The sequence below is a fragment of the Dipteris shenzhenensis genome, chromosome 20 (genome assembly GCF_047967505.1).
Source record: "Dipteris shenzhenensis isolate YYH24624 ecotype China chromosome 20, Dip_SZ_1.0, whole genome shotgun sequence".
NCBI lineage: Eukaryota > Viridiplantae > Streptophyta > Polypodiopsida > Gleicheniales > Dipteridaceae > Dipteris > Dipteris shenzhenensis.
The window spans coordinates 3,689,126-3,714,631 of record NC_141615.1 but is presented as its reverse complement, the minus strand read 5'-3'; the positions used below and the strand labels follow the sequence as shown (position 1 = coordinate 3,714,631).

Below are 25,506 nucleotides of genomic sequence, written 5' to 3'. Positions count from 1 at the left end.
TCAATCTTGTTATTTCATTTCCAGTTTCTAGTTCTAGTTCTTGCTTCCATATTCCAACATGGTATCAGAGCTAGGTTGATCCCTCTTCTCTCCCCTCAATCTGCCTCTTCTCAGATCTCTCCCCTGCTGCAGATCTGCCCCTCTTCTCAGATTTCTCCCTCTTCTCATTTCTCCCTCTTTCTGCCCCGCCATTGCGCTCCAGATCTGCGCGCCAGATGTGTGTATTCCCGCTCCAGATCTGCGCCAGATCTGCGCTCCAGATCTGCGCACCATTTCTGCCAGATCTGAGCGCCAGATCTGCGCAGTCCTGCTGTCACTCCTGCACCCGCTCCTGCATCAACGTACCTGCTATCCGTACAGATCAGTGCTGTCCGTACGTCGTCCGTACTCAGCTGTCCGTACAGTCCGTACGACTGTACGGAGTCCGTACCAGCATAGGCCGACTTCTCCAGCTGCTGTTCGAAATCTGCTCCATCTTCACGGAGATCTGCGCCATCTGTTCGACCTCCTGGACTGCGCCCTTTTTTGCACCTCTACCTCTGCCTGGGATTAAGGTACTGTGCTTTGCCTCTTTCAGTTTGCTGAGCAGTCTCTCTTTTTTGCTGCTTCCTCCTGCTTCGATGGGCTGTCATATGCTATGGCCTTGACAAAGTGGTGAGAGAACCGGCTTCTTGGATCTCTCCTCTCATTTATTTCTGCAATATTGTAAGGGAATAGACACTGCCCTTGCATCCTAGCAAGAGGTAAGACCTTCCCACATGGCATCTTCCTCTCATTCTCTCATATCTATCGACCAATTCAATGGGTCCAACTTTCATACTTGGCAAATCAAAATCAAGTGCCATCTTATGAAAGAAGGTCTTTGGGACATTGTTCACCGTGCTGCTCCCGAAGGTCCCTTTGAGCAAGTTGTCACTGCCAAGAACGACAAAGCCTATGCTATCATATTGCTCGGCCTTGGAGATGATTACATTCATCACATCTCCGACATACAGTCTGCTCCTCAAGCATGGATCACTTTGGATACCCTTTTTGGAGCCCGATCTGATTGCACTTATGATCTCATTCTTTGATCTACATATGCACGAAGGAGCTACTATAGCCTCTCATCTCAATTATCTTCACAGTCTTATGGTTCAGCTTGCGTCAGTCAAGTCTCCCATCTCCGAAGACATTGCTATTGCTGTGCTTCTCAAAAGCTTACCTGACACCTATGCTACTCTTGTCACTACTTCAACTATCATAATAATCCTTCTCTTGAGGGTATCATCAATGCTCTCCAAGAGGAAGAAAGAACTCAACAACGAAAGGTAACTGACACTGCATTTTTAGCAAAGAAAGGAAGTTCTAAGGTAAGAAAGCCTTGCACCCATTGTGGCAAAACTAATCATATGGAGAAGGACTGTTTCAAGGCTCATCCATGCACCATTTGTGGCCGTGATAATCACCGGGAGAGGGACTGCTACTCCAAAACCTCTACATCAGCCCCTGCATCTACCTCAGCCCATGTTGCTGCAACATCTCCATCAGCTGATCCTGCTGTTCCTTCCTCACATGATGAGAAGTGGGCTTTCTGATTACTTCTATGTCTTGTCTACCACCTTGACCACCGATGATGTAGGTCAAGGGGTTCTAGTGTCTTGGTCTTCTATTTGTCTACAGTCAATCTTCTGTCTATCTAGTCTTGTCTGTCTGTCTATTTGTCTATCAATCTGACTGTGTTTTAGATCCATCTTGCCCCTACCCTTGTGGACCCATATGAGGATATCACTTGAGGAGGGGTGTCTCAGGATCTTTTGTCTGTCATGTTTTCTATCTTGTCTCTCAGTCTATCAGTCTTTATGTCTGTCTTCTAGTCTTGTCTTTCTGTCTTACTCCTAGTGTCCACTTAAGGAGGGTGTTGGAGATAAGTGCACACTAAGTGTACTATTTCCTAGTCTACATTTGTCTAAATCTAAGTCTAGTCTTTATGTCTTGAGTGTGTGCCATGTGGCACTTCTACAATTATCCCATAAGCACTCTTGCTTTATGTCTTGTACTTTGGCCCATATATTCATGGGTCACATCATTGTAATCTATCAGTCTAGCTTGTGTATTGTCTACACTCTTCTCAAGGTATTTCTTGTCTTTCAATCTTGTTATTTCATTTCCAGTTTCTAGTTCTAGTTCTTGCTTCCATATTCCAACAATTCGAGGTAGAAATTTGATGTGCAGGCCATTTTGTGGGCAGATTTGGACACATTTTCTGTATTGGGAATTTTGTCACATTTGGGGGGCTTTTACATTTGTTGCAGAAATTGCAAAATTTTGGGGCTTTTGCAATCACACTGCAATTTTGTGGTGAAATTTGGGGCTTTTGTAGGCAGAGAGCAATTTGTGCAACATTTGGGGCTTTCAGACCATTTGCCCCTTTCTAGCTGCAATTTCAAGCCACAATTTGGGGCTTTTGTGTTGGGAGAGCAATTTTGCAGGTTTAAGTTCACACTGCCTTTCTGTGAGTGTTTTGAAGCACTTTTGGCAGATTTTGGGAGAGATTGGATGCTCTGGCAGATTTCTGACAGAGACATTACAGAGATTTGAGTTGCATTTTAAGCCAGTGTTTGGCTGTATTTTTTGGGAATTGTGCACTCCATTTCCAGCAAGGGAATTCAGATTTGCATTTGCTATATTTTCTTTCTCAGACATGGCCCAGCAAAATCAGAATAATTTCCAGTTCAGTGGTCTCTCACAAGAGGATAAGCTGGATGGTACCAACTACTCCGTCTGGAGTTTTATGATACGCAATATTCTGATTTCCCGTAATTTGTGGGACTATGTAAATGGGGATGAGTTCCGGCCAGTAAATGTGGAACCTAATACCCCTCCCCAACAAGGAGGAGGCAGAGGTTGTGCACATAGTACAGCTGCAGCACAAGTTATTGGTGCAGTTATACCTACCACTCCAGAGCAGAAGAGATGGGATTCACGTGATGCTTTAGCTTTGTCATGTATTTCTCTTTTAGTGAAAAGATTCATCATTCCGCATATCCGGTCGTGTAAGACCTCAAAGGCAGCATAGGATATTTTGGAGAGCATGTATGCAGCTCGGAATGATGCCAAGGTGTCTTTTTTGAAAAGAGAATTGTCTCATACACATATGGAAGAGGGTGACTCCATGTCAGTGCACCTCACAAAGCTACAGGATTTACGAGAGCAGTTGCTGAATATTGATGAGATCATTCCTGATTCAGAGATGATTACCACTACTCTGAATTCTCTTCCTGAGTCTTATCTCAGCTTTCATACCTCGCTGAATTGTCATTGAGGGGGGGTGCAAATCCTCTCAATTTTCACAAGTTGATAGGACTTCTGTTGCAGGAAGAGCAGACCAGGAAAAACATGGCTTCACGAGCAGGTGAACATGCCATGCTTTCAAAATTCAAGCCTAAAGTAAAGGGACAGGCAAAGACTTCAGCAAATCAGCCTTCCAGTGGTTAGGACAGCCTTCTCAAAAGGCTAAGGGTGATGCAGGTAAGCCCAAGAAGAAGGGAATATGTCATTAGTGCAAAAAGCCAGGTCACTACATTGGAGAATGCAAGAAAAGGCTTGCAAAAGAAAAGAAAAACAGCTCCGGTATGGCTGTTTCAGATTCAGCTCCTCATGCATCTGACAATGAGCAAGCTACAGCCAACCTTGTGGAGCACGACTATGCCTTCTTGTCTTGCATTTCAGACTCTCAGTCGGCTGCTCCGGATAGTACAGCCACTTGTAATGATGACTCTTATGCTTTTCTAACATGCAGTTATGATTCTTCTAAGGATGCATCAGCTTTCAATGTCAATGAGACACAAAATACATGGTATTTTGATAGCGGTGCCTCAAAACATATCACTTCCAGGAAGTGTCTTTTCACATCTCTGCATCCACCACCCGTTGGTAAAAAAGTCACATGTGCCAACAACTCCTCCTATTCAGTTCGTGGTATAGGAGAAGTTGAACTTACAGCCATTGATGGCTCAATATTCAAAATTTCTGATGTCTTGTATGTGCCTGGTATCACAAAAAATCTACTTTCAGTGTCCACTCTTAACAGAGCTAGATTTCAGGTCATTTTTTAAGATGACAAGTGTGCAGTCCATGACAGAGAAAATGACTATGCCTTGAGATTGTTTGGCACTTTGTTACGTGGTCTTTTTCAGCTTGACATGTATGAGAAAAGACCAGCACGTGCTCTTGCAGTTTGCACTCCTGCTGCTGCTATGCAGAATGCGGAGTTATGGCATGCCAGATATGGACACATGCATTATGGCAGCTTGATGATGCTTCAAAAACATGCCATGGTTGATGCATTGCCTCCTCTTGAAACACCTCCTCCACATGCTTGTAAAGAGTGCATTCTTGGTAAAATGCACAGATTTCCTTTTAAGAAGGATGGATTAGTAAAAGCTGTTCGAAAATCACAGCTTATCCATAGTGATGTCTGTGGTCCCATGAGGACTCCATCATTGGGTGGTCGTCTTTACTTTGTCACTTTTATAGATGACTACTCCAACTACACTTGGGTTTATGGGCTGAAACGCAAATCAGAAGTGTTTATGGTTTTCAAACACTTTGCAGCCATGGTTGAGAATGAATCAGGATGATACAGACATTACACACAGATAGAGAAGGGGAGTATTTGTCTACAGATTTTGATGCTTTTTTGAAAGACAAGGGCATTGTACATCAGCTTACAGTGAGGCTAACTCCTCAGCAAAATGGCAAAGCTAAGAGGAAAAATCGTACTCTTATGGAGATGGATAGATGCATGTTAAAAAGCAAAAAATTGCCTCACAAATTTTGGCTTTAAGGTCTCATGTGTGCCAATTATGTTTTGAATCGGGCACCCACAAAAGCTTTGAAGACCAAGACTCCCTATGAAGTTTGGCAAGATAGAAAGCCTTCTGTGGATCATTTCCGTGTTTTTGGATGCCTTGCATATGCTCATATGCCCATTGAGTTTCGGCATAAGTTGTCTGATAAGGCAATCAAATGCATTTTTGTTGGGTACAGTGCAGAGAGCAAAGGCTACCGTCTCTACAATCCTGTCACACGCAAGATTATTGTCAGTAGAGATGTTATATTTTCAGAAAATTCAGCTCATACTCAAGCTGAATTTGATTTGCCTACTTCTTCCGATGATGTCTTTGAGGGATTACTACCCATTGCCTTGGGTTCCCCTGCTGATATATCTGATGCATGAGGAGGAGCCTGAGACATTTGAAGAGGCACAGGATAATGTGCATTGGATGAATGCCATGCACGATGAGTTGCAGTCCATTCAGAAAAATTAGACATGGGAAGTTGTCGATTTGCCACCAAGTAAACATGCCATAGGTACACGGTGGGTTTTCAAAGTTAAAAGAAAGCCAGATGGGACCATTGATAGGTACAATGGCAAGGCTGGTCACAAAAGGATATGCTCAGAAAAAGGACATAGACTATGAGGAGACTTTTGCTCCTACATCCAGAATGACAACCATCCGGTCAGTTATCGCCATGGCTACAAATTTTCAATGGAATGTTCATCAGTTGGACATAAAAACAGCCTTCCTTAATGGAGACTTGTTGGAAGAGGTTTATGTCAAACAACCTCCAGGCTTTGAAATTTCAAGAAATGCACTTCAGGTATGCAAGCTGAATAAAGCTTTGTATGGGCTGAAACAAGCCCCACGTGCATGGTATGCCAAAATTCATGCCTTTCTGACCAGCAAGGGGCTGCACAATAGTCCAACTGAGAGCACCCTCTACATCAAGAAGGATGGGGGGGACATTTTAGTCATCATTCTTTATGTAGATGACTTACTGCTCACAGGGTCACATGAAGATAATATTGCAGATATGAAGATAATATTGCACATTTTAAAGCTAAATTGCAGACCACTTTTGACATGTCAGATTTGGGACTGCTACACTTTTATTTGGGGATCCAGTTCACTCAAGAGAAAAGTGGCATCGTTATGTCTCAATCCAAGTATGTGCAGAAACTCTTGGACAGATTCAACATGCAGGATTGTAAGCCCATAGCTACTCCCATGGAGCCGGGGCTGAAGCTTACAATGCATGAAGCAGGTGAATCATTTTATGTCACACTCTACAGTCAGGCTGTTGGATGCCTCATTTATCTCTGCAATACACGACCTGATATTCAGTTTGCAGTTTCTCAGGTGAGCAGATATATGCACAGCCCAAAAACTATGCATTGGCAGGCTGTAAAACGCATCTTCCGTTATTTGCAAGGTACCAAGTCTTTTGGCTTGATGTTTCCCAGGGGGGGTGACTTGCAGATGCATGCCTACAATGACTCAGATTGGGCTGGAGACTGTGACACTAGGCAGTCCACAAGTGGCAATTGTTTCTTTTTGGGCAAAGCTTGTATTTCTTGGTTGAGCAAGAAACAATCTACAGTGGCTACCTCTTCATGTGAAGCTGAGTACAGGGCAGCTTTCACAGCGACAGTTGAATGTGTTTGGCTGCGTCGTTTATTTGCTGATCTTCATCTCTCATTGGAGGGTCCTTCTCCAATTCTCACTGATAGTCAGAGTGCTATTGCAGAGGCAAAGAATCCTGTGTTTCATGCTCGCACGAAGCACATTGAGGTTCACTATCACTACGTCAGAGAGAAGTTGCATGCAGGAGAGATCAGTATGATCTATGTGTCAACACATGACAATGTTGCAGACATTTTCACCAAAGCACTTCCACGTGAAAAGTTTGAGGCGTTTCGCAGTGCCCTGAACTTCTCCTTTTCGTGATTGATCATTTCCTTGTACATGACATTGGCACTGCAGGGGGGTGTTAGAATTATTGTTATAATTTAGCAGTGACCAATGTAATGTAATAAGTAGGTTAGGGGCACTTTTCCCTCACTTAGAGGTTTTTCCCCCTAACCATAGTTAGTTCACTAACTACGGTTAGTGAAGGATAAGGTTTTGTCACTTAGACAAAACCTATCATTCTCTTCAGTTGTATTACACTCATCTATTGCAACTATCGTTTTCAGCTCTCTCTCTCCTGCTCCTGCTCTCACACTTTGCTCTCTCCCTTTCACTCACAAAGTGTCCCAGTCACTGCCCAATCTGAGTCACAGAAACCACCCAAGTCCATGCATGTGCTATATGTGATACCATATGGGCTAGTACCCTCAAGTACCTCAGCTCCCGTAATCCTGCCTTCCAGTGATTCTCTCTGGGTCTCGAAGAAAACTCACAGAGCACACCGATGGAATAAGAAATATCTGGCCTAGTGTTGGTCAAATAGAGCAAACTGCCTACCAACCTCCGTTGCCTGCTGGCATCAATCAGCTGAGATGTATCCTAAGCACTCAGCTTCAGCCCAACCTCCATTGGCATCACTGCCTCCTTGTAGTCCTCCATTTGGACGGCTTTGGTATGTCACAGCAATATTTCTCCTTAGAGATGTAGATGCTATGTTCTTTCCACTTGACCTCTATCCCAAGGAAGTAACGAAGCCGTCATCTCGAACTCCTTCATTAGAAACTTCTTGATATGTGAGATCCTCACCTTATGATCACCTATAAGTATCAAGCCATTTACATACAAGATCACTATTAACCTTCTCCCCCCCTCTGAAAAGAGACACGCTAGCATCTGATGGACCTCGATTCAACCCGATTCTGGTGAAAAACTCATCGATGCATTGGCACCACGCTCTAGGTGCTTGTCTCAGCCCGTGCAGAGCCTTCTTTAATCTGCACAAATAAGAAGCGGAGCCTGGAACTTGAAAACCCTGAGGCTGATCTACATACACCTCCTCCTCCAGGTTTCCGTTCAAAAATGCAGATTTCTAAGAAGCAGAGCCTGGAACTTGAAAACCTCTACATACACCTCCTCCTCCAGGTTTCCGTTCAAAAATGCAGATTTCATGTCCCAGTTCAAAGATGGACCACCCATGATGGGCAGCCAATGCTATCACTGTCCAAATGGTCACCATCCCAGCTGTAGGAGCAAAGGTCTCATCAAAGTCGAGACCCCCTGCCTCAGCATACCCCTTGAATACCAGTCTTTATCCAAACTCCCATTGGATTTGACCTTTACCTTGTACACCCACTTAGTACCAATCACCTTTCGCTTGAACGATCTTTCCAGCAAGGCCTAGGTGTCATTCTTCAAAATAGTGTCCATCTCATCCTTCATGGTTGCCTGCCATTCTATTACATCTTTCGCCTCTTCAAAAGAACTAGCTCATCAATTTGATCCACGAATGCGAAGCTCACAGTAGGATTTCTCGAAATGCGAGGAGATTGCTTTACTCCAGAACTTGAATCCGGTATTTCTGTAGACCAAGACTCCTGTAGCATCCTCACATAACACCGTGGAAGCTGCTTCTCTGTTGGAAGTGGCTTCTTTGCTTCCAGTGGTCTTGCTCCATCTCTGACTCCTCAGATTCTTCATCCTTCTCCTCGACTTGATGAGGATTTGTTTCTTGTTTGGGTCAAAAAGACGATATGCTTTCTAATCCTCACTATACCTAGCAGATATACAGTTAAGTTTCTTGGAATCCTATGCACATGTACATATGCGTTAGAACCCAAAACCTTTAGGTTCCTTATCATAATAGACTTCATAAGGAGTTTTGTCTTCGACCGGTTCAGGATGTGCATGGTTGTATTAACCGCTTCACCCCAATAGGCCTCGGAGAGGTGCTTCCCCCTCATCATTGTCAATCCCATTTCTACTATCACATAGTTCTTCCTCTCCACAACCCATTCTGCTGAGAAGTGCCGACTCTGGTTAGTTGTCTTTTGATTTCATGCTTCTTACAAAAGTATTGAATGCTTCTAAAGCTCAAAAACCAAGAAAAGCTCTCCTCTAGTCACGTTGGCTGATTCAAATTCGATCTCCTCCTCGGACTTCGACTCCTTTTGATTTTGGCTTGTTCTTCCAGCAATCCTTTGCGAAGTGGCCAAGTTTCTGGTAGTGGTCCCTTTTCTTCTTTTCTGCATCCCCGGCCTTGCCACCCTTGGAGTCGTCTTTAGCCTTCCCCTTGCTGGAATTGACTTTGTCCTTTGCCAAAAATGCCTTGTTATTGTTGGTGTCAGTGAGCTTCTCTCTAGCCTTCTCCTGCATCAACAAGGAGCTTAATTCCTCGAATGTCTGAGGCCTGGTCCTCTCTTCTATTGTTACAGCAGTCACGAAGCTTTTGAAATTCCTAAGAAGCAACAATGCTAACTGGCTTGACTCCACTTTCTGACCAACTGAAGCCAGCTGGTCGTAGAGCTTCTCTCTAGCCTTCTCCTGCATCAACAAGGAGCTTAATTCCTCGAATGTCTGAGGCCTGGTCCTCTCTCCTATTGTTATAGCAGTCACAAAGCTTTTGAAACTCCTAAGAAGCAGCAATGCTAACTGGCTTGACTCCACTTTCTGACCAACTGAAGCCAGCTGGTCTCTCACCACCTTTGCCTTTGTGGGATCGCCATGTACTTGATCCCCTTCCTGGGAGATATAGGATCCTAGACGTGTTGCCCAGCCTCGTACAAGTCCTTCAGAGCCGTCCACGCCTCACCTGGTGTATCAGCTGTCTGGATATGTGGAATAATTGAGTCTGCCACCATTCCTATGATCTGTGCACGGGCTTGGACATCTCTATCTTCCAATGCTTCGAGCTCGTCTGGATCTACAACCATGGTAATTTTTCTTGAAGCATCCTTGGGCATCAGCTCCACTCCTACTCGTGATGATATTTGTCCCATCAAGCTTCCCTGCCTCTCCGAAATTTGGAATTGTCACAGAGGGCATTGTGGAAGCAGTAACCAAAGGAATGGAAGTACCACCAGCATCAAAACCCAAAGCCCCAACACAGAGGTCTTTGAAGTCTTTGTAGTCATAGCTATGAACAGAAAACTTGCTGTAGCGACCAAACAGCTCAGCATACACCTTTCCTTTGAATCAGGGTCGCCTTCAAACGTGGAGGGACTCCTTCCTTCAGAGTGAAAACAGGATCTGATGTAGGCTCTGATACCATGTCAAAGAGAACAAAGTACAAATCAATCAAAGTTCCACGCAGTGGAATATCCCAGAGACCCTTTCCACTCACTCTAGACACACTCACAAAGAGATAGAGCAGACAGAAGAGAAGAAGAGAGACAACTCAGGCTTTATTCATCCACAACAGTGTGAACAACAGCTCTCAACAGACCATAAACTTCCAGCCAAGGTGCTGGGTACAAAACAGTAATCCCGGGTGACTACAATGCTGAGGTCTCTTCTGTAAAAACAGTGCACACTTCTCTGCAGACCCTGCCTTGCAAAAGGGCTTCAGTGACTGACCTACTGACGTCAGATCCGCCGACAAGCTCTGGAACCCCTCCCTTTGGCTGCTATTTGACCCGCAATCGGTTCCTGTAGTAGGTGGCCATGGCCAGGGCTGTAAATAGGCCCTGGCAGTGCTCTTTTCTGGCTGTCCTCCAGCCCTATTGCCACACAGATCAGTCTTCTACAGTCACAGGTGTTCCAGGGTGATTCCTCGATGACAGCACTGCTCCAAACAGTCCTAGCAGCTATGCCAAGCTCTGGTACAGTTTACCCTAACCCCCTACAGTCAACTGACCCGTTGTCCTCCTCATTTCGGGGCTCATAGGTGGGCCAATGACTTCTAACAAACCACTCATAGATAGAAGGCGTCTTAACCACAGCGATTCTTCCAGCAAAAATCTACTCTCATACCACTATCATGGACTTCAACTATTGCCTCTTTGCTAGTATTCTCATATGCCTACTTTGCTACCAAGATCATCTTCATCAAACCATGTTCTAGGAGCCAAACCATAGAATGTATCACCTCGAACTCACTACCCAACCATAGAGCAATCTGCTCACCCCCCAGCACAGGATGTCATAGGAAAGATACATGGCCCACCTTAGGTCAGTGACCTCTGTGTCCCATATCAAAAAATCCCCATCCACAAGGAATACATTGACCTAGCTCATCAGATATTGCCATGCCTCTAGTAGCGATCACTGCCTAGGTATTGATTAGTCTCCTCAACATTGAGCCCCTTATGCCAATGTATAGCCACAGTCCATAACTACATTTACAACATGAGCCCTATTCCCTTCTAGAACTCCATCCAAATATATCACTCTAGTTAGGATTACTCATCACAAACTCCTAACTCCACCCACTCGGGTCTCCCCTAACCCATAGGTGAATCACTATCTAGCTGAGGTTAGCTAGGGATGTAACACCAACTAGCACATTCCGTCTTGCTCTATCTTGAGCGCTTCTGATAGCCTTTCTTCCGTTATGCAAGAGTCTATGCGTAACCTAGCTCATTTGCACACTATTTTATGTCTTCTTACAACCAAGAATTGAACTAAAGTTCCTATCTAAGCATTTCCAACCCATGGCCTAGAGCCATACATGCTTAGTATAATCATGGGTGCCACCATTGGGATGTAGCTCTCCCAATCTAATCATTATTTTGAGACATATGCCCTTGACATATTCTCTAGTATGATCTATCCTTAGTACTGGGCACAACAATTTAAGAATGATCAACCAAGCTCAAACCCAATTTCCTTCCCAAGAAACTTTCATGTCAAGTGTCCAGTCAACTCCAAGCTTTGGTCACCAATGATGTCTCTAGTCACCTTTAATGTTCAATTCAACAGTTCACTAGTAGGCTCAGGATGCATTGCCTCTTATACATTTATCCTCATTTCCTCTTCTTATCTTGTCTAGGGTAACTCTAGATAATTACCTTGGAGATATTTCTTCCCTTCCTCAAAGAAGTCACTCCAGGAGATAGGAGGCGAGCGAGAAAAAGCGAGCGAGCCCAAAAAAGCGAGCAACAATTAGTTGAAGTGATTGGAAAATCAAGCAAGCAAAGAAAGAATCTAAGTTTTCTATAAAATAATTGCTTGAAGTAGAAAGTATTCAAAAGGGTGGTTATGTGTCACATTTCTTGAAATTGAGTAGTTTAAAGTAAAGGACTATTGTAACATGACCCCATTTGGGTTTGGAAATTACCTCGGGGGGTTACTCAAAAACATGTAACATAGCACTTTAGTGCATCGAGGGGTTTTTATTAGTGGGGGGACTTAATGTAATTTATATATGTGGATTTATGAAGGAATATCACAATTTTAAGATTGACAATATAAATAGGTACATGGGTTTAATCATTTACATGAGAAAATGTAATAATGCAAGAATAGGGGTAATTTTTAACACATGCTTGCTTGCACATGCTTTATGGGTTTATGAAGAGTGATCCCCAAAGTGTAATTAAAAGGTAAAGGATGTTAAAATTTGGTTTTTTTTAAACCAAAATAGACAGTGTCTTCTCAAACTTCCTATTATGGGAAACTTTGCTTTAAATTTAGTGCAAGAAATTGGACAGAATTTCACAAAATTCATATTCTGATGCACATAATTTTTTTAGATGGTGCAAAAAAACATGATATTCATCTAAATCATGCCTTGTCATTTGATTTGATATGTAACATTATGCCATTTATATTTGACAATCAAAAGATGCACGGATATTAAAAACTCAAAACAATCAAATGTTGACATCTTGCAAAAATACAAGGATGCAAAAATATCCTCTTTTAACGTGCTCCCTATTTTGGCCCAAAAGATGACATTTTCACATCCCTGTATAATTTGATTTACAAGTCCAAACGAGGTCATGTTACATATCAAATCAAATAGCAAGGCATACTTTAGATGATTATCATGTCTTTGTGCACCATCTAGTAAACTTTAATGCACCAAAATATGAATTTGTGGTCAATTTGTTGCATTAGTAAGATTAGTTGGTGGTAAGAGTAAATCATTAGGAAATGATATTTTTGCAGTAACAAAGAAGCATGGGTTTTGTTCCAAGAGTGAACAGAGTTAAAAACGCTAAGCATTTACATATGCATGGAATCTAGACTAATCCATGCAAGGAGCCTTGGAAACACCCCACTTGTGTGGAAGGTTGCATTGATGATCTCAATTACTCTAGTGGAAAGAGAGAACTTGATTGCAGTAGGGTTTGTCTTTGATACAAACAATGACTTAGAAATTAAACATACAAACTATCTCATGGATGATGTGATATTAGTGTTAGTGAATTTCAAGTTATATGCATATTTAACCTTCTAGCATTGAGGAAACATATGGTCTTTTGAATAAGTTATTATTTTTTGCTACTGAAATGGGGGATTTATAAATATTTTATTGTTTTTTATCGCTCGCTTTTGTTGGCTCGCTCGCTTTTTGTCGCTCGCTTTTTGGTAATCCTCCAGGATATAGCAAGCCAATTGGTCTAAAGTATTCCACTCAAAAAACTATTGATTTGATCAACACTTACGTGCTGGACAAACCTTTTTTCATCTTATTCAATCAACTTGTAGGTCTATGATAGCACAATGATTTGCATGCTTGCTAGCACTCAAAAAATAAGAGATCTCTAATTACCGAATCAATCTTGATCTACCAATCAAAATGTGCATTTATGAAATATTAATCCTTATCGATTGAACACCATCGTATCATCCTTAAAAGTCGTATTCTAATTAATATACCTGGACGTCTTGCCAAAAATGATCAAGTATACTTTCAATGTGACCAAATTATCTTAACCTTGCATGGCTTAATCTAAGAATGATAATAAATAGAGTTAAATGTCGTGAAAACTTTACCATTCACCTCACATGTAACAATCTGTGTGCATTAGCCATTCTAATTGGACTTTCATCAAGAAATCTTAAAGTCAAATCCATATTCTAAGTTCTAACTGCACTCACTAGATATTTTAACCTTTCTATTCTTTATTTTTACACTCTCACAAGAAGTTCAGACTCAATCATCACTATCAAATCCAAATAGTGATAACCAAGTCCACGTTGTACGATTCCTAACTTCCATTTTCTTTCTAGATGACTAGTTAGGTCTCCACTTAACTTCAATAATAAATGCCATAGTCATCAATCCCCTTAAGAGATTTTTATTAATCAAGAAGACTACTCATTCTTTCAATAAATTTTAGCTGGGGCAAATTGGAGGCCATCCAAGGGCTCCAATCGGTAGTTGTACAGACTAAACACTCTATAGGTCGGCCAGATCTAGAAAGGGAGGGCAAATCAGCCCCTCCCCTATCTATAGGGTACATTTGGGGCCTTGTAGGGCACGTACACAAAGGCCACTTGTCATGTGCAAGGACTGTATTTGATGTGTGCTTTAGGCACTTAGGACTAGCTCAAAAATCCTAGGGGCACTGGGGCTAGGCAAGCCATTCTCAGGTTGAGTTGTAAGGGCGCAGATGGATTAGGGTTCGAATTAGGGTTTTTGCTATTTTTAGCTACACTGGGCTCGAGTCTATATAAGGAGCTCAAGAGTTCAATTTTCAACGCGCAAACTAGTGCAAGCTCAGCTCATTCTTTCCGGTCTAGATCATGGATCGTGTTGCGGATCCGCACCTACTTCCTAGCGTAGCCCAAAACCTCACAAATGATCCAAGACACTTGGGCACCACCTGTTGGTATGGGACGCCAGGCTAGTTGGGATTTGGTTGGGGAATAAGCCAGTAGCTCAACTTGTGGCTCGGAGAGGCGTACTAGTTCTCGAGTCTTTTCCTCGCGGACATCGTGGTCATGTGCATGGACTGTATCTGATGTGTGCTTTAGGCGCACAGGACTAGCTCAAGAAGCCTGGGGAGGCTGGGGCTAGGTATACGATTCTCAGGTTGAGTTGTAAGGACATAGATGGATCAAGATTCGAATTGGGATTTCCACTATTTTTAGCTACACTAGGCTCAAGCCTATATAAGGAGCCCAAGGGTTTAGTTTTCAGCGCGCAAGCTAGAGCAAGCTTAGCTCTTCCTTACCGGTCTAAATCAAAGATCATGTTGCGAAGGATTCTACAAGGAAGATATTGATTGGGAGTATCTCATGTGCATGGACCGTATCTGATGTGTGCTTTAGGCACATAGGACTAGCTCATGAAGCCTGGGGAGGCTGGGGCTAGGCAGGCAATTCTTAGGTTGAGTTCCAAGGGCACAGATGGATTCGAGTTCGAATTAGGGTTTTTGCTATTTTTAGTTGCACTGGGCTCGAGCCTATATAAGGAGCCCAAGGGCTCAAGTTTCAGTGTGCAAGCTAGAGCAAGCTTAGCTTTTCTTTTTCGGTCTGGATCCTGGATCGTGTTGCGAACCTGCACCTGCTTCCTAGCAAAGCCCAAGGCCCGATAGATGATCCAAGGCCCTTGGGCACCACCTGGTGGCATGGGATGCTAGGCTGGTTGGGATCTCGTTGGGGGATGTGCCAGCTCTTGGAAATGAAGGAAAGACTATCTCTAACCTCACAACCTATGCGGAATAGGAACACTTCCGTGTTACACTCAATGATGCAGACCACACTTGAATACCTCACTCAAACAATTGAGTATGAACAGGTACACAAGAGAGAGAGAGAACTCAGCTATTACTCCTCCACCAAGTAGTGGGCAAAACACAGCACAAAAGGACCAGCAAGGTCTGGACCACAAGCTAAGAGCACTCTGTAGGTCTTCTCTTGCTCCGCGCTTCTATGGCTGATGGAAAAGTGAGGGGGGAAGGGGGGTTTATATAGGAGCCTTCGTGAACAGGTCGGAAAGATTGTCGGCGGTTAGACAATACATCAACTCCATGACATCATCGATGATGAGTTTCTATATGAAATGGTAATGGACTTCAATGTGCTAGCAATGCAACTTTGATTGTCGCACATACCGACTGTCGCCTCCTCCTAGGTCACATCCATATCCTCAAGGATCCACCTGAGCCACAACCTCTCACATGTAGTAGTGCAAGCAACTCGGTACTCCGCCTCTATAGAAAATGCAACTTTGATTGTCGCACATACCGACTGTCGCCTCCTCCTAGGTCACATCCATATCCTCAAGGATCCACCTGAGCCACAACCTCTCACATGTAGTAGTGCAAGCAACTCGGTACTCCGCCTCTTTAGAAAAAAGGGCACCTAAGGGTTGTTTCTTGCCATAGCCTATCGCTCCTGCTCCATCGCCATAGCCTATCGCTCCATCGCCTCTCCTATCGTTCCGTTCGTAGCCAACCTGCCGTAGCTCCATCCGTTCGTCAACTTCTCCGTCAAGGACTCTATCTCCATTGCCTCTCCAGCTCGTTCCAGTTCCTGCTCCAGCTCGTTCTGTCTTGCTCCAACTGCTCCTGCTTGCCATAGCTGCTGCTACTTGCTCGCGTGCTCATGCTCCCTACGTTCACGCACTGCTCTCCTCACGCTCCCTAAGCTCACGCTCACGCTCAGCCTCTCCCTCTCCCTACGCTCAGCCTCTGCCTACGCTCATACCCCACTCAGCCTACACTCTACGCACCCTGCTCAGCCTACCCCTTTGCGCAGCCTACCCCTACGCCCCCTACGCTCATCCTACGCCCCCTATGCCTACGCCCTACACTCATCCTACGCCTACATCCTACACCCCCTACCCCCCTCCCTACGCTTAGCCTACCTAGCCAACTCCCCTTTTTTTTTTCACCCCCCAAAAAAAAAAAAAAAACTTCTCGCCATCTTAGCCTCTCCTTCTCCACCTCAAGCTTCCACCCCGCCTCACCACCACCTCGCACTAGATGTAACTCCCATTATGGGGGGGGAGCTGGTGCTCCCGCTCCCGATTGGACACTAAGACCTGCACCCACCCAAAAGAAAAAAAAAAGGGTCCAAGAGAAATGGGGGACAAAGCCAAGAAAGACAACAACAACAACACAAAAAAAAAGCAAACGACACAACTGAAATTGGAGGATGTGAACACATGTTACAACCGAAGTGGACTTGGGGTAGACAGCAAGGCAAAGGCAAGACCCGCCTTAGCTTCTTCAGCCTCTATCTCTACCTCAACCTCAGCTCCAACTACAGTTTCAGTTTCGGTTTCAACTCCAGCCTCAGCTCCCTCTATCTCTATCTCTACTTCGACTTCAGCCCCCGCTTCAGGCTCAGCTCCAGTTCCCATCTACAATCAGTGACATACTCATGCCCATGGCACCGGTTGTTGTTCCCTTCCCCTCCTCTCCTGTTACAGCTCTCGCACCGCTTATGACCCCTACTTCGGAGGTGTCATACACTGTTCCGCATTACGCTTCACTCTCCCCTCTCCCTCTCAATCAGCCCACGCTCCCACACCCCGTTGGGACTACCTCATCCATTCCACTGTCATCTTCGTTCCTCACCCAGTTCACCCAGTCAACGTCCAGTTTCCGAACTCAGTCCCACACTTTCATGCCACAGTCACCACAATTTCAACATGGACATGGATGGGCCGATACACCAGAGGCCCGTGAGACCTTGTTCATGGAGATACATAATTTTCCTGAGCGTGAGATGGAGCTGACTCGCTTCGCACGGGAGCAGGTCTGCTTCAACCACGAGCAGAGCCGCATCATACAGGAGCAGACTAGGGCTATTCAAGAGCAGGCGGGTCTTATTTAGGGACTCAGACAAGATATCATACAGCTCCGACAGGAGGTCCCAGCCATACACACTGTCCCAGGGAGTACCCCGGTGGTCGAGGCACAGATTGCGAGCATGCAATCTGCTATTGAGGAGACTTCCAGATGGGTTGACATGGCCAAACGAGAACCCACAAGGGTAACCATTTCGGCTACCCTCATGGAGTAGCAGCAGAGAGCCAGTAAGGCTCTCAACATCAGAGTATGCGGAATCCCATGCACTGAGGCTACACCAATGGTAGATGCGACTGCGTTCGTGGCCGCTATCCTGGGTGTGGCTCAGCACAGGATAGATCGGGCATGGCGGGTGGGGAGAGATCCCAACCGAGAGCGACCCCTGATCATACGGTTCCATGACACTCAGGCACGACTTTCAGCTCTATGACGCAGGTCAGTCCTTTGAGATCAGCCAGTGATCTCTGTGGATGAGGACCTCACACCTCTACAGGTTGAGGAGAGGCACTCTTTGCTGCAGCAGCGGGATCAGGCCTGAAAGGAGGGGAAGTGGACAGTGGTACGAGAGGGACGACTTCTTACAGGCCCCCGTAGGGCACCTGCCCCCTCCCCTACATCGGGAAGCAGGGTCTATGAGACTCAAATATCCGAGACCCTACCCTGCACCATTTGGAACTGTAATGGTACCTTATGGTCAGAACCAGGGAACTTCTCGGAATCCTATACAGGCCACGACATAGTCTATTATATAGAGACACATCACAGTCCAGAGCGCCCTCTTCCAATAGTTAGCGGATATACATGGGAGTCTGCCTACAGAGATGAGACGAGGGGTACAGGAGGAGTTCGAGGTTCAGGTGGAGTTGCTGTACTTTTTAGATCCACACTTCGGGGGACCATTTCAGTAAAGCAGAGAGATACACATTCCAGATTTCTTTGGATCCCGATTCGACACATGGACAGCCGGGATCTGTTTGTCGCAATTTGCTACTTCCCCCCTGAGACCTCCCACTTTGCCAGAGATATCCGAGGTGATGATGAGACATCCCCATTTGCTGCCCTTTATCAGTCCATCGTTGACTTCTCTAGCCATGGAGAAGTCCTCCTAGTGGGGGACTTCATCGCGAGGACAAGGGCCCATCAAGTACCACTTCTTGACTTCAGAGATGATTCCACTCTACTGCCAGATATTGACCTTGAGGAGGCAGGTATGCTATGGGTTTCGGCTGACAGGCAAGGTCCATTCTCATCTTATGGGCAGGCCCTATTAGACCTCGGCAAGAATGATCTCATTATCTACAATGGTCTTGATAGATGGCCCACTTCACGTGGTTTCACATGCTTTCCACATGGGGGGGCTCCAGTGTTGTTGATTACATCATGGGATCCCGTCTTCACATCTCGCATTACTGACTTCACTGTAGCACCTCTCCCCCTAGGGGTTGATCATACATACCTTTTCTTTAGCATCTCCACCTCCCTTCACACAGCACCTTCCACCCCACTCAGTGCTTACTCCACCTACCACGATATACGCTTTGATCGGGATCACTCACCTTCTTACTTTGGCCGTCTGTACATACTTCTCGCTTATATTGACTTCATACCCCTTTTAAAGGATCATGTGGCCCTTGTCACCCGCTCACTACACGAGGCTGCCATTCACACTTTCCCCCACACCACCCGCTCCACCCACCCACCACCCCCTGGAACCGTACCCTGTAATAGTTGGTACGATGATGAGTGTAAGGCTTTACGCCGTCAACTCAGATTCGAAACCAAAAACAGTCTTCTGAGCGCACCAGATACGCTACGCAAATATCGTAGACTGGTACGGAGGAAGAAACTAGACTTCATTCGTCGGAACGAGGAGCTACTGAACATTTTGTTTAGTAACAACTCTAAGGACTTCTGGTGGAGATTTCTAGAAGGACGGTCCCTCTGCCACTCACTGACACTCAGATCTGGTTTGATTATGCACGCACACTTTATGACATCCCAAATCAGCCAGTCCCTAACCTCTCACACATGCCTCGTCCCACATCCTGCACCCTCTTCACTAAAGGAGGGGTAAAGGATGCCGTAACGAAACTTCAATGGCCGAGCGAAGGATCATGAAGGGCTATGCATTGAGTTCATTGCATATGGGATTAACCTCCTATCCCCGATCTTAGCAAAGCTTTTTAATGAAGCTGTTTGTTTAGAATTTCCACACACTTGAACCATTAACACTATCTCACCCATCCACAAGGCAGGGGATCCCATGAGCCCAGAGAACTACACGACCATTATGATTGGACATGTCATGTCCAAGATTTATGCATCAGTACTTGACTCCGAGGTTAGCAAACTTGCAAAGTGTCGAGGACTTAGAGCAACAGAACAAGCCGGATTCCGGCGTGATCATGGAACCATGGACCACATTCTCATGCTCAGATGTATCATCGAGGAGGTGAGGTCACGGAAGCAGAGGGTTTATTGTTGCTTTGTGAATTTCTGCAAGGCATTTGACACGTTCCGAAAGCCCGCCTCATACGGCGCCTACAGGACTTGGGTTATGACCAGGAGATCATTTGGGCTGTAATGGCACTTTACGAGAGAGTTTCAGGCAGAGTTCGAGCAAGATCCGGATGGACAGACGAGATCATGAGCACCATCGGGGTCAAACAAGGGTGTCCTTTGTCGCCTACCTTGTTTGGCCTCTACATTGACGAGCTTGAGACAGTGATGCAAACATAGGGGGGTGTAGGTTGCTCTCTTGCAGATTTTGCTCTACGCAGATGACGTGGCTCTCTTGTCTTCCTCAGCAGAGGGGCTTCAGAGACACCTAGACGCACTACAATCCTTTTGTGAATCTCATGATCTGAAGGTCAACCTGGGTAAAACCAAGGTCATGATCTTCAATACATCTCGAGCCATCATGCGTCAGGAGCAGTTCACATTTGCGGGGTCCTTTGTTGAGATAGTATCATCATACACTTATCTTGGGGTTATTTTCTCCGGACCCAGCTTCACTATGAGACCCGTGATGCAAGCACGCTTGAGTAGAGGGTATGCTTCATTGGCCGGACTACAGAGGCAGTGCTTCCGCTCGCACTTTCAGGATCCACGCACCAAGGGGTTGCTTTTTGACTTCTTGGTTCGACCAACAGGGATGTACGGCAGCCCTTGTTGGGGGCCAGACTTGTCGGATACAGAGTGGGCCCGTGTGGAGCAGCTACAGGTTCTCATGTTATCATGGATGATTCGTGGTAAGTCATCCGTTCCTCACCAGATCATTCAGGCTGAGTTTGGGTCACCCCCTTTACAGCTAGATGCTGCATTTCAGGTCATCACGTATCTCTACCGAGTTAGGGAATATGGGGATTATACCTCGGGGTGTAGCAGGCTACCATGGATAGCTCTATCCTCTTGTATGGCACTTGCAATAGGAGGAGACCAGAGGTGTTGGTATGCACATACAGAGAGATGGTTTGAGCGATTGGGGCTCCACATGGATAGACTACCTCCCTTCCAGTACAGCATGGATGCTCCGTTTTCTCCCCTCTTATCACACGAGGTCAACCAGGTTATCCGTGAGGATCTACTACAACTACACACATTTCGGACTTGGTTGGGACCGAGTGAACTCCCAGTGAAGCTTAGCTTCTACGAGATCACTTCTTACATATCACAGCGGAGGGTTTTATTGACCCACCTGGATACACGCAGATTCACCTACCCCACTCGCTAAGGATCTCTCTTGGGCAGTTCCGGGTCTCTTCACACAGACTTCACATCGACAGCGGAAAAGCCGAGCGACTACTCAGGGAGAGGCGCATATGCACACTATGTGACATGCAGGAGGTTGAGACAGAGGAGCATTTCATCTTCAGGTGTCCTGTGTACTATGAGATCTGAGGGCGTTTCCATTGCCTCTTGAGGGATAGTTATGGGATTTTGGCATGTTTCCTCTTCTACCCAGACCAGCAGTGTCTGGCAGGTTTCATTCATGAGGCACTTAGACACTGTGAGAGGATACTCTGAGCACGGAGATAGGAGCAGACTTCTTCCTCGGCTGATCCCTCTCAGAGCTCTATCACGGAGTTCTTTCAGCTAGATCACATGGACCCCCACGAGATGAGGCCTCGACATGATCGTGACCCGGAGCCTGTGACCCGACAGCTCGAACAGAGGGTCGACACACAGATCACACTTGGGGACATCCACTCCTTGTTTAGAGTCGGAGCCCGACCGACAGGGGTCACAACAGCCCTAGTCAGACGCAGAGCTACGACTAGGAGACGTGCCAGGACCGCACCTCTGAGTGGCCGACAGCACTTTATTGCCGACTTCATGCCTCCACTGCCTCATCCATCCTGATATCTTGCTGTTGCCGATGATGATGATGATATTGATATTGATGATGATGCTGAGATTGATATATAGTCGACCATCGACATGACTATGTTGTACTTAGGACTTAGTACTCCCATTTTGCATTTTTGCATTTTGCATTGGTATGGACACTCGTTTAGTAGCTCCACTACCACAGCTTGTTGTATCAGGATTTTCACAGTCTCATAGACTACAACCAGGGCGCACCCTGAACTATTCCCACTAGCTATTACTGTTCACCGGCCCACACTAGGCACACACTGCATCAACTAGCAAACTGTGCATCCCAACTGCAAGAGCAATGCATAGGCATCCTCTGACCTCATCAATCTAATATCAACTTGGGTTCACCCTTTGTAACTGAGTGATGGCAACAAACCCAGGGAATCCCGTAGAGAATTTCAAATAGAGAACTAGAAATAAATCCCATAGTGAAAAAGAAAGAGAAACTGGGCTGGAATTCCGGGATTGCGCACCCACAGCACGGGCTGCAACCCAAAACCCCCTGCTCCACACTAGAACAGGTTCCCATGGTATCTAGAACCCCGCCAAAGACCTCAAAGCAGCAAGAAACCCTAATTTGCAGCAAGAAAGCACTGCCTCGGGCTGCGTGCAAATACAAAGCACCAGCAACAAGGTCCATACAGGCTGTACACAGGTACCCACAGCAGGAAGAGATTCCATACAATCTATACGGACTGCCTGTCAGTCTGTACAGCCTGTAATTTCCGCCGTACAGCAGTAGGTCAGCACCAAGAAGGGCTCCAAATTCGCAGTCTATGCAACAGGACTGGAGAGCAAGGAAACGGTGAAAAGCAGCAGCGAAATAGCAACCAGCAGCTTGGAGAAGGTATGGCGCATCAAACAGGAGAGGAAGAAGGTGGCGAATTCCAAAATAGGCTCAAGAAGTGGACACCAACTGCCCTAATAGGAGGAGGATGCTAAAATTGGAGCTAGTAGGGTGCATGCTTGACATGTGGCACAGTAATATCCCTGTACCAAGGAAACGTTAGTTTCCTAGGGGCAACTTTTAAAGGTTCTAACCCCACTAACCAATGACAAACATTGGTACTGTCTAGGGGCAACCTTTGATCCTTTTTAACCCCTCGTCCGACGTGAAACTTGGAAATCTATCTGGGGGCAAACTTCCTAGCTCCATCACACTCCTCCGCCAGGTCAAAGTGATGCCATGCCTTGTGATTCTAGCAGTTAGGTCTAGCCAATGTGTCCAGTTAGATGTTAACACTAGGGGCTTTAAGGAGCTCACCGCTCCTCTAGGCCACTCCCCCATGGCCAAACTGGTTACAAACTTAGTCATAGTTTATTTGCTTACAAAATTCACGTCCCCGTGACAGCTGACCAGCCTGGTCGGCTAATACTGCCCCCCCCCCCCCCAGGCAGCCTATAAATAGGACTGCCAAGGGTTGAATTTGCTGCTGCTGCCGCACCCTTTCCAGCCCCCGCCTTGGAGCTCTTGCTGCGCAGCCATATGCTGCATGCTGCAGCCCATGATAGCCCCCCAATATTCTTCCCGCTCACAGTCATATGCCCCCCCATGTCCTCATATGGGGGCTCACAGGTGGGGGACACTGACTTCTGACACCAGCAGCTCAGCTCATGGCTCGGAGGGGACGTCCCAATTCTCGAGTCTTTCCTTGTCGACGACGTCAGGGTTGGGCCTGCAACCATCTATGTTGTTCTATGGTCGTTTCTTTGTGTTTGCTTGCAGGTCTAGGATTCCAGGAGCATGTCACCACTGAAGCTCAAGGGACTATACAGCCTTAGAAAGTGCAGGGCATAGTATTGGGAGCAGTTTATAGAGCATCCGGGGCAGCACTTCGCTGCAGGTACAAGGATCTCTGAGGGTAGGCACAATATATGTGGAGATATTTTGGCTGTTCTACTGCCGTCTACTGCTCCAGATCCAAATGTGTGAGTTGATTCTTGTGTGCACACTTTCTTTGAAGATGGATCTACATGTGTGTTCCATTTGGTTCAAGATTCTTCCATTTGTTCTCTGTTCCGCGGCTGTGTGAGAGGTCTAGCTAGGTATCAAGATGTTAGGGGCGAGCCTAGATTCTCTAGTAATCGCACTTGTGTAGGATTGGGGGCTCGGGCATATTGATTTGATACCAAGATTCCTACCGGACAAAGTGACTACACTTCTATTGTTCAATAACACAGCAGCACGAAATTTAAAATAAATGGAACATCAGAAACAGGTAAAATACAAATGTCAAATGTATGAGATGAGAAAGTGCTATGCTTACGCTTACAAAAATTCTGCAGCACTTTCCTACTCTATTGTTAAGAGCAAGGATGTTAGTGTTGGAGTGAATCAGGGCAGAACTATTTTCAGCATTGGAGATCTGAATCTCGTGCAGTTGCCTTTGTACATTGTATTGAGGAAAATGACCAAATTCAGGCTGTTAAGTGCGTTGCCACTATCTCTGTATAAGGTCTCGCCAATTTTGCTCACTAGATGCCTAAGAGCACGGCCTTGGTAGAACTTGAGCTACAGAAGGTTGAGAGCAGCAGCCACGATAGATAAGAGTGCCGAAGAGCTCGACCTTGGTAGAACTTGAGCTACAGAAGGTTGACAGCAGCAGCCACGATTGTGAATTTACTGCGGTTCTATCTCTTATTCTTGATTTTATATCTCGCTTTACTAAGGTTGCAGCAGCGTAGGATTCAAACCTTCCAGAGCCTCCTCCTGCGTTCAACTGACACTTCGTTTGCAGTGAGGTTCCCCGACGGAAGGCCCAATTGCTGCAAAATGGCGACTGACTTGCCTCCAGGTGCCGCGCATAAATCAAGGACATTTTCTCCGCGTGATACCTCGAGTGCTTCCGTGGCCAAAACAGATGCAGCATCGAGCATGTAACAAGCGTAAATGTTTTTGTTGTCTCTCTCAGGGGGAGGGAACCGACCTGAGCACTCGTACACTGGCAGATTAACGAATGGAACGCGAGTGAGGTTGGAGACTCCAGCCATGTTCTGCGCGAAGACTTGAGGATCAGCCAACCTATTCATGAGACAAGCTGAGCGGGACTCTGATTCGAGTGCAAACAAAAGGGACGGCCATCTGTCACGGTATAGTGCATGATAGAAATCCTGAAAAGCTTGCAACACCAGAGACTTCCTCTGCCTTTCTTGCTCGTTTCTGAGCAACTTCTTCTGTTTGGTCTTTGAGATAAGTCTTGAGTGATTGTGTGCCCTGGTTTTTTCCGTGGAATCGCCGTGCTCATTACCTGGATGATGAGCACCTGTGTCGTGCCAAGCGTTCTCGGAGGAGGGATTCTGTCTCTGTTTCTGTTGGGCAGCCTTTGCCTGCATCTGGAAGCGCATGTGTGGTGGTGGTGTCGGATTGCTGGCCGCCGTCATGACTAGCGAGAGAGCCATCCGCAGCTATTAGTTTCAACAGGTATATCTTGGTTATAGCTAGGCATTAGTGAAAAATATATACGAATGAATGCTAGACTAAGTACCAAAGCAAAACGCTTCCTTTCTTCTATAGCAATATGGTTCCAACATTAGAATGTGGGGTGTTTGTGCCTTCTGGGATAAGCTTTGTAGAAGATAAATTTTCGAACAATGAGAATTAGATATGTCCTTGCAAATCGTTCCTTGCACAAAGATATATATGTTTCAGTGCAAGATCATTGCTTCGTGCCTCCCTAGGAATA

At 45.7% G+C, this 25,506-nt stretch overlaps 1 protein-coding gene across 2 annotated transcripts in view; it reads right to left on the bottom strand.

Annotated features, from left to right (window-relative positions):
- LOC147889144 (uncharacterized) overlaps positions 1 to 25,276 on the bottom strand; it is a 60,578-nt gene extending 35,302 nt beyond the window's left edge. Inside the window, exon 1 of one of the 2 annotated variants that reach the window (XM_087391725.1) lies at positions 24,518 to 25,276. In XM_087391725.1, the coding sequence (XP_087247851.1) occupies positions 24,518 to 25,222 (705 nt within the window). In that variant the 5' untranslated portion in view covers positions 25,223 to 25,276. The remainder of the gene's footprint in view (positions 1 to 24,517) is intronic. The other variant, XM_087391726.1, reaches the window with a different exon arrangement.
- Positions 25,277 to 25,506: the final 230 nt, after the last annotated feature.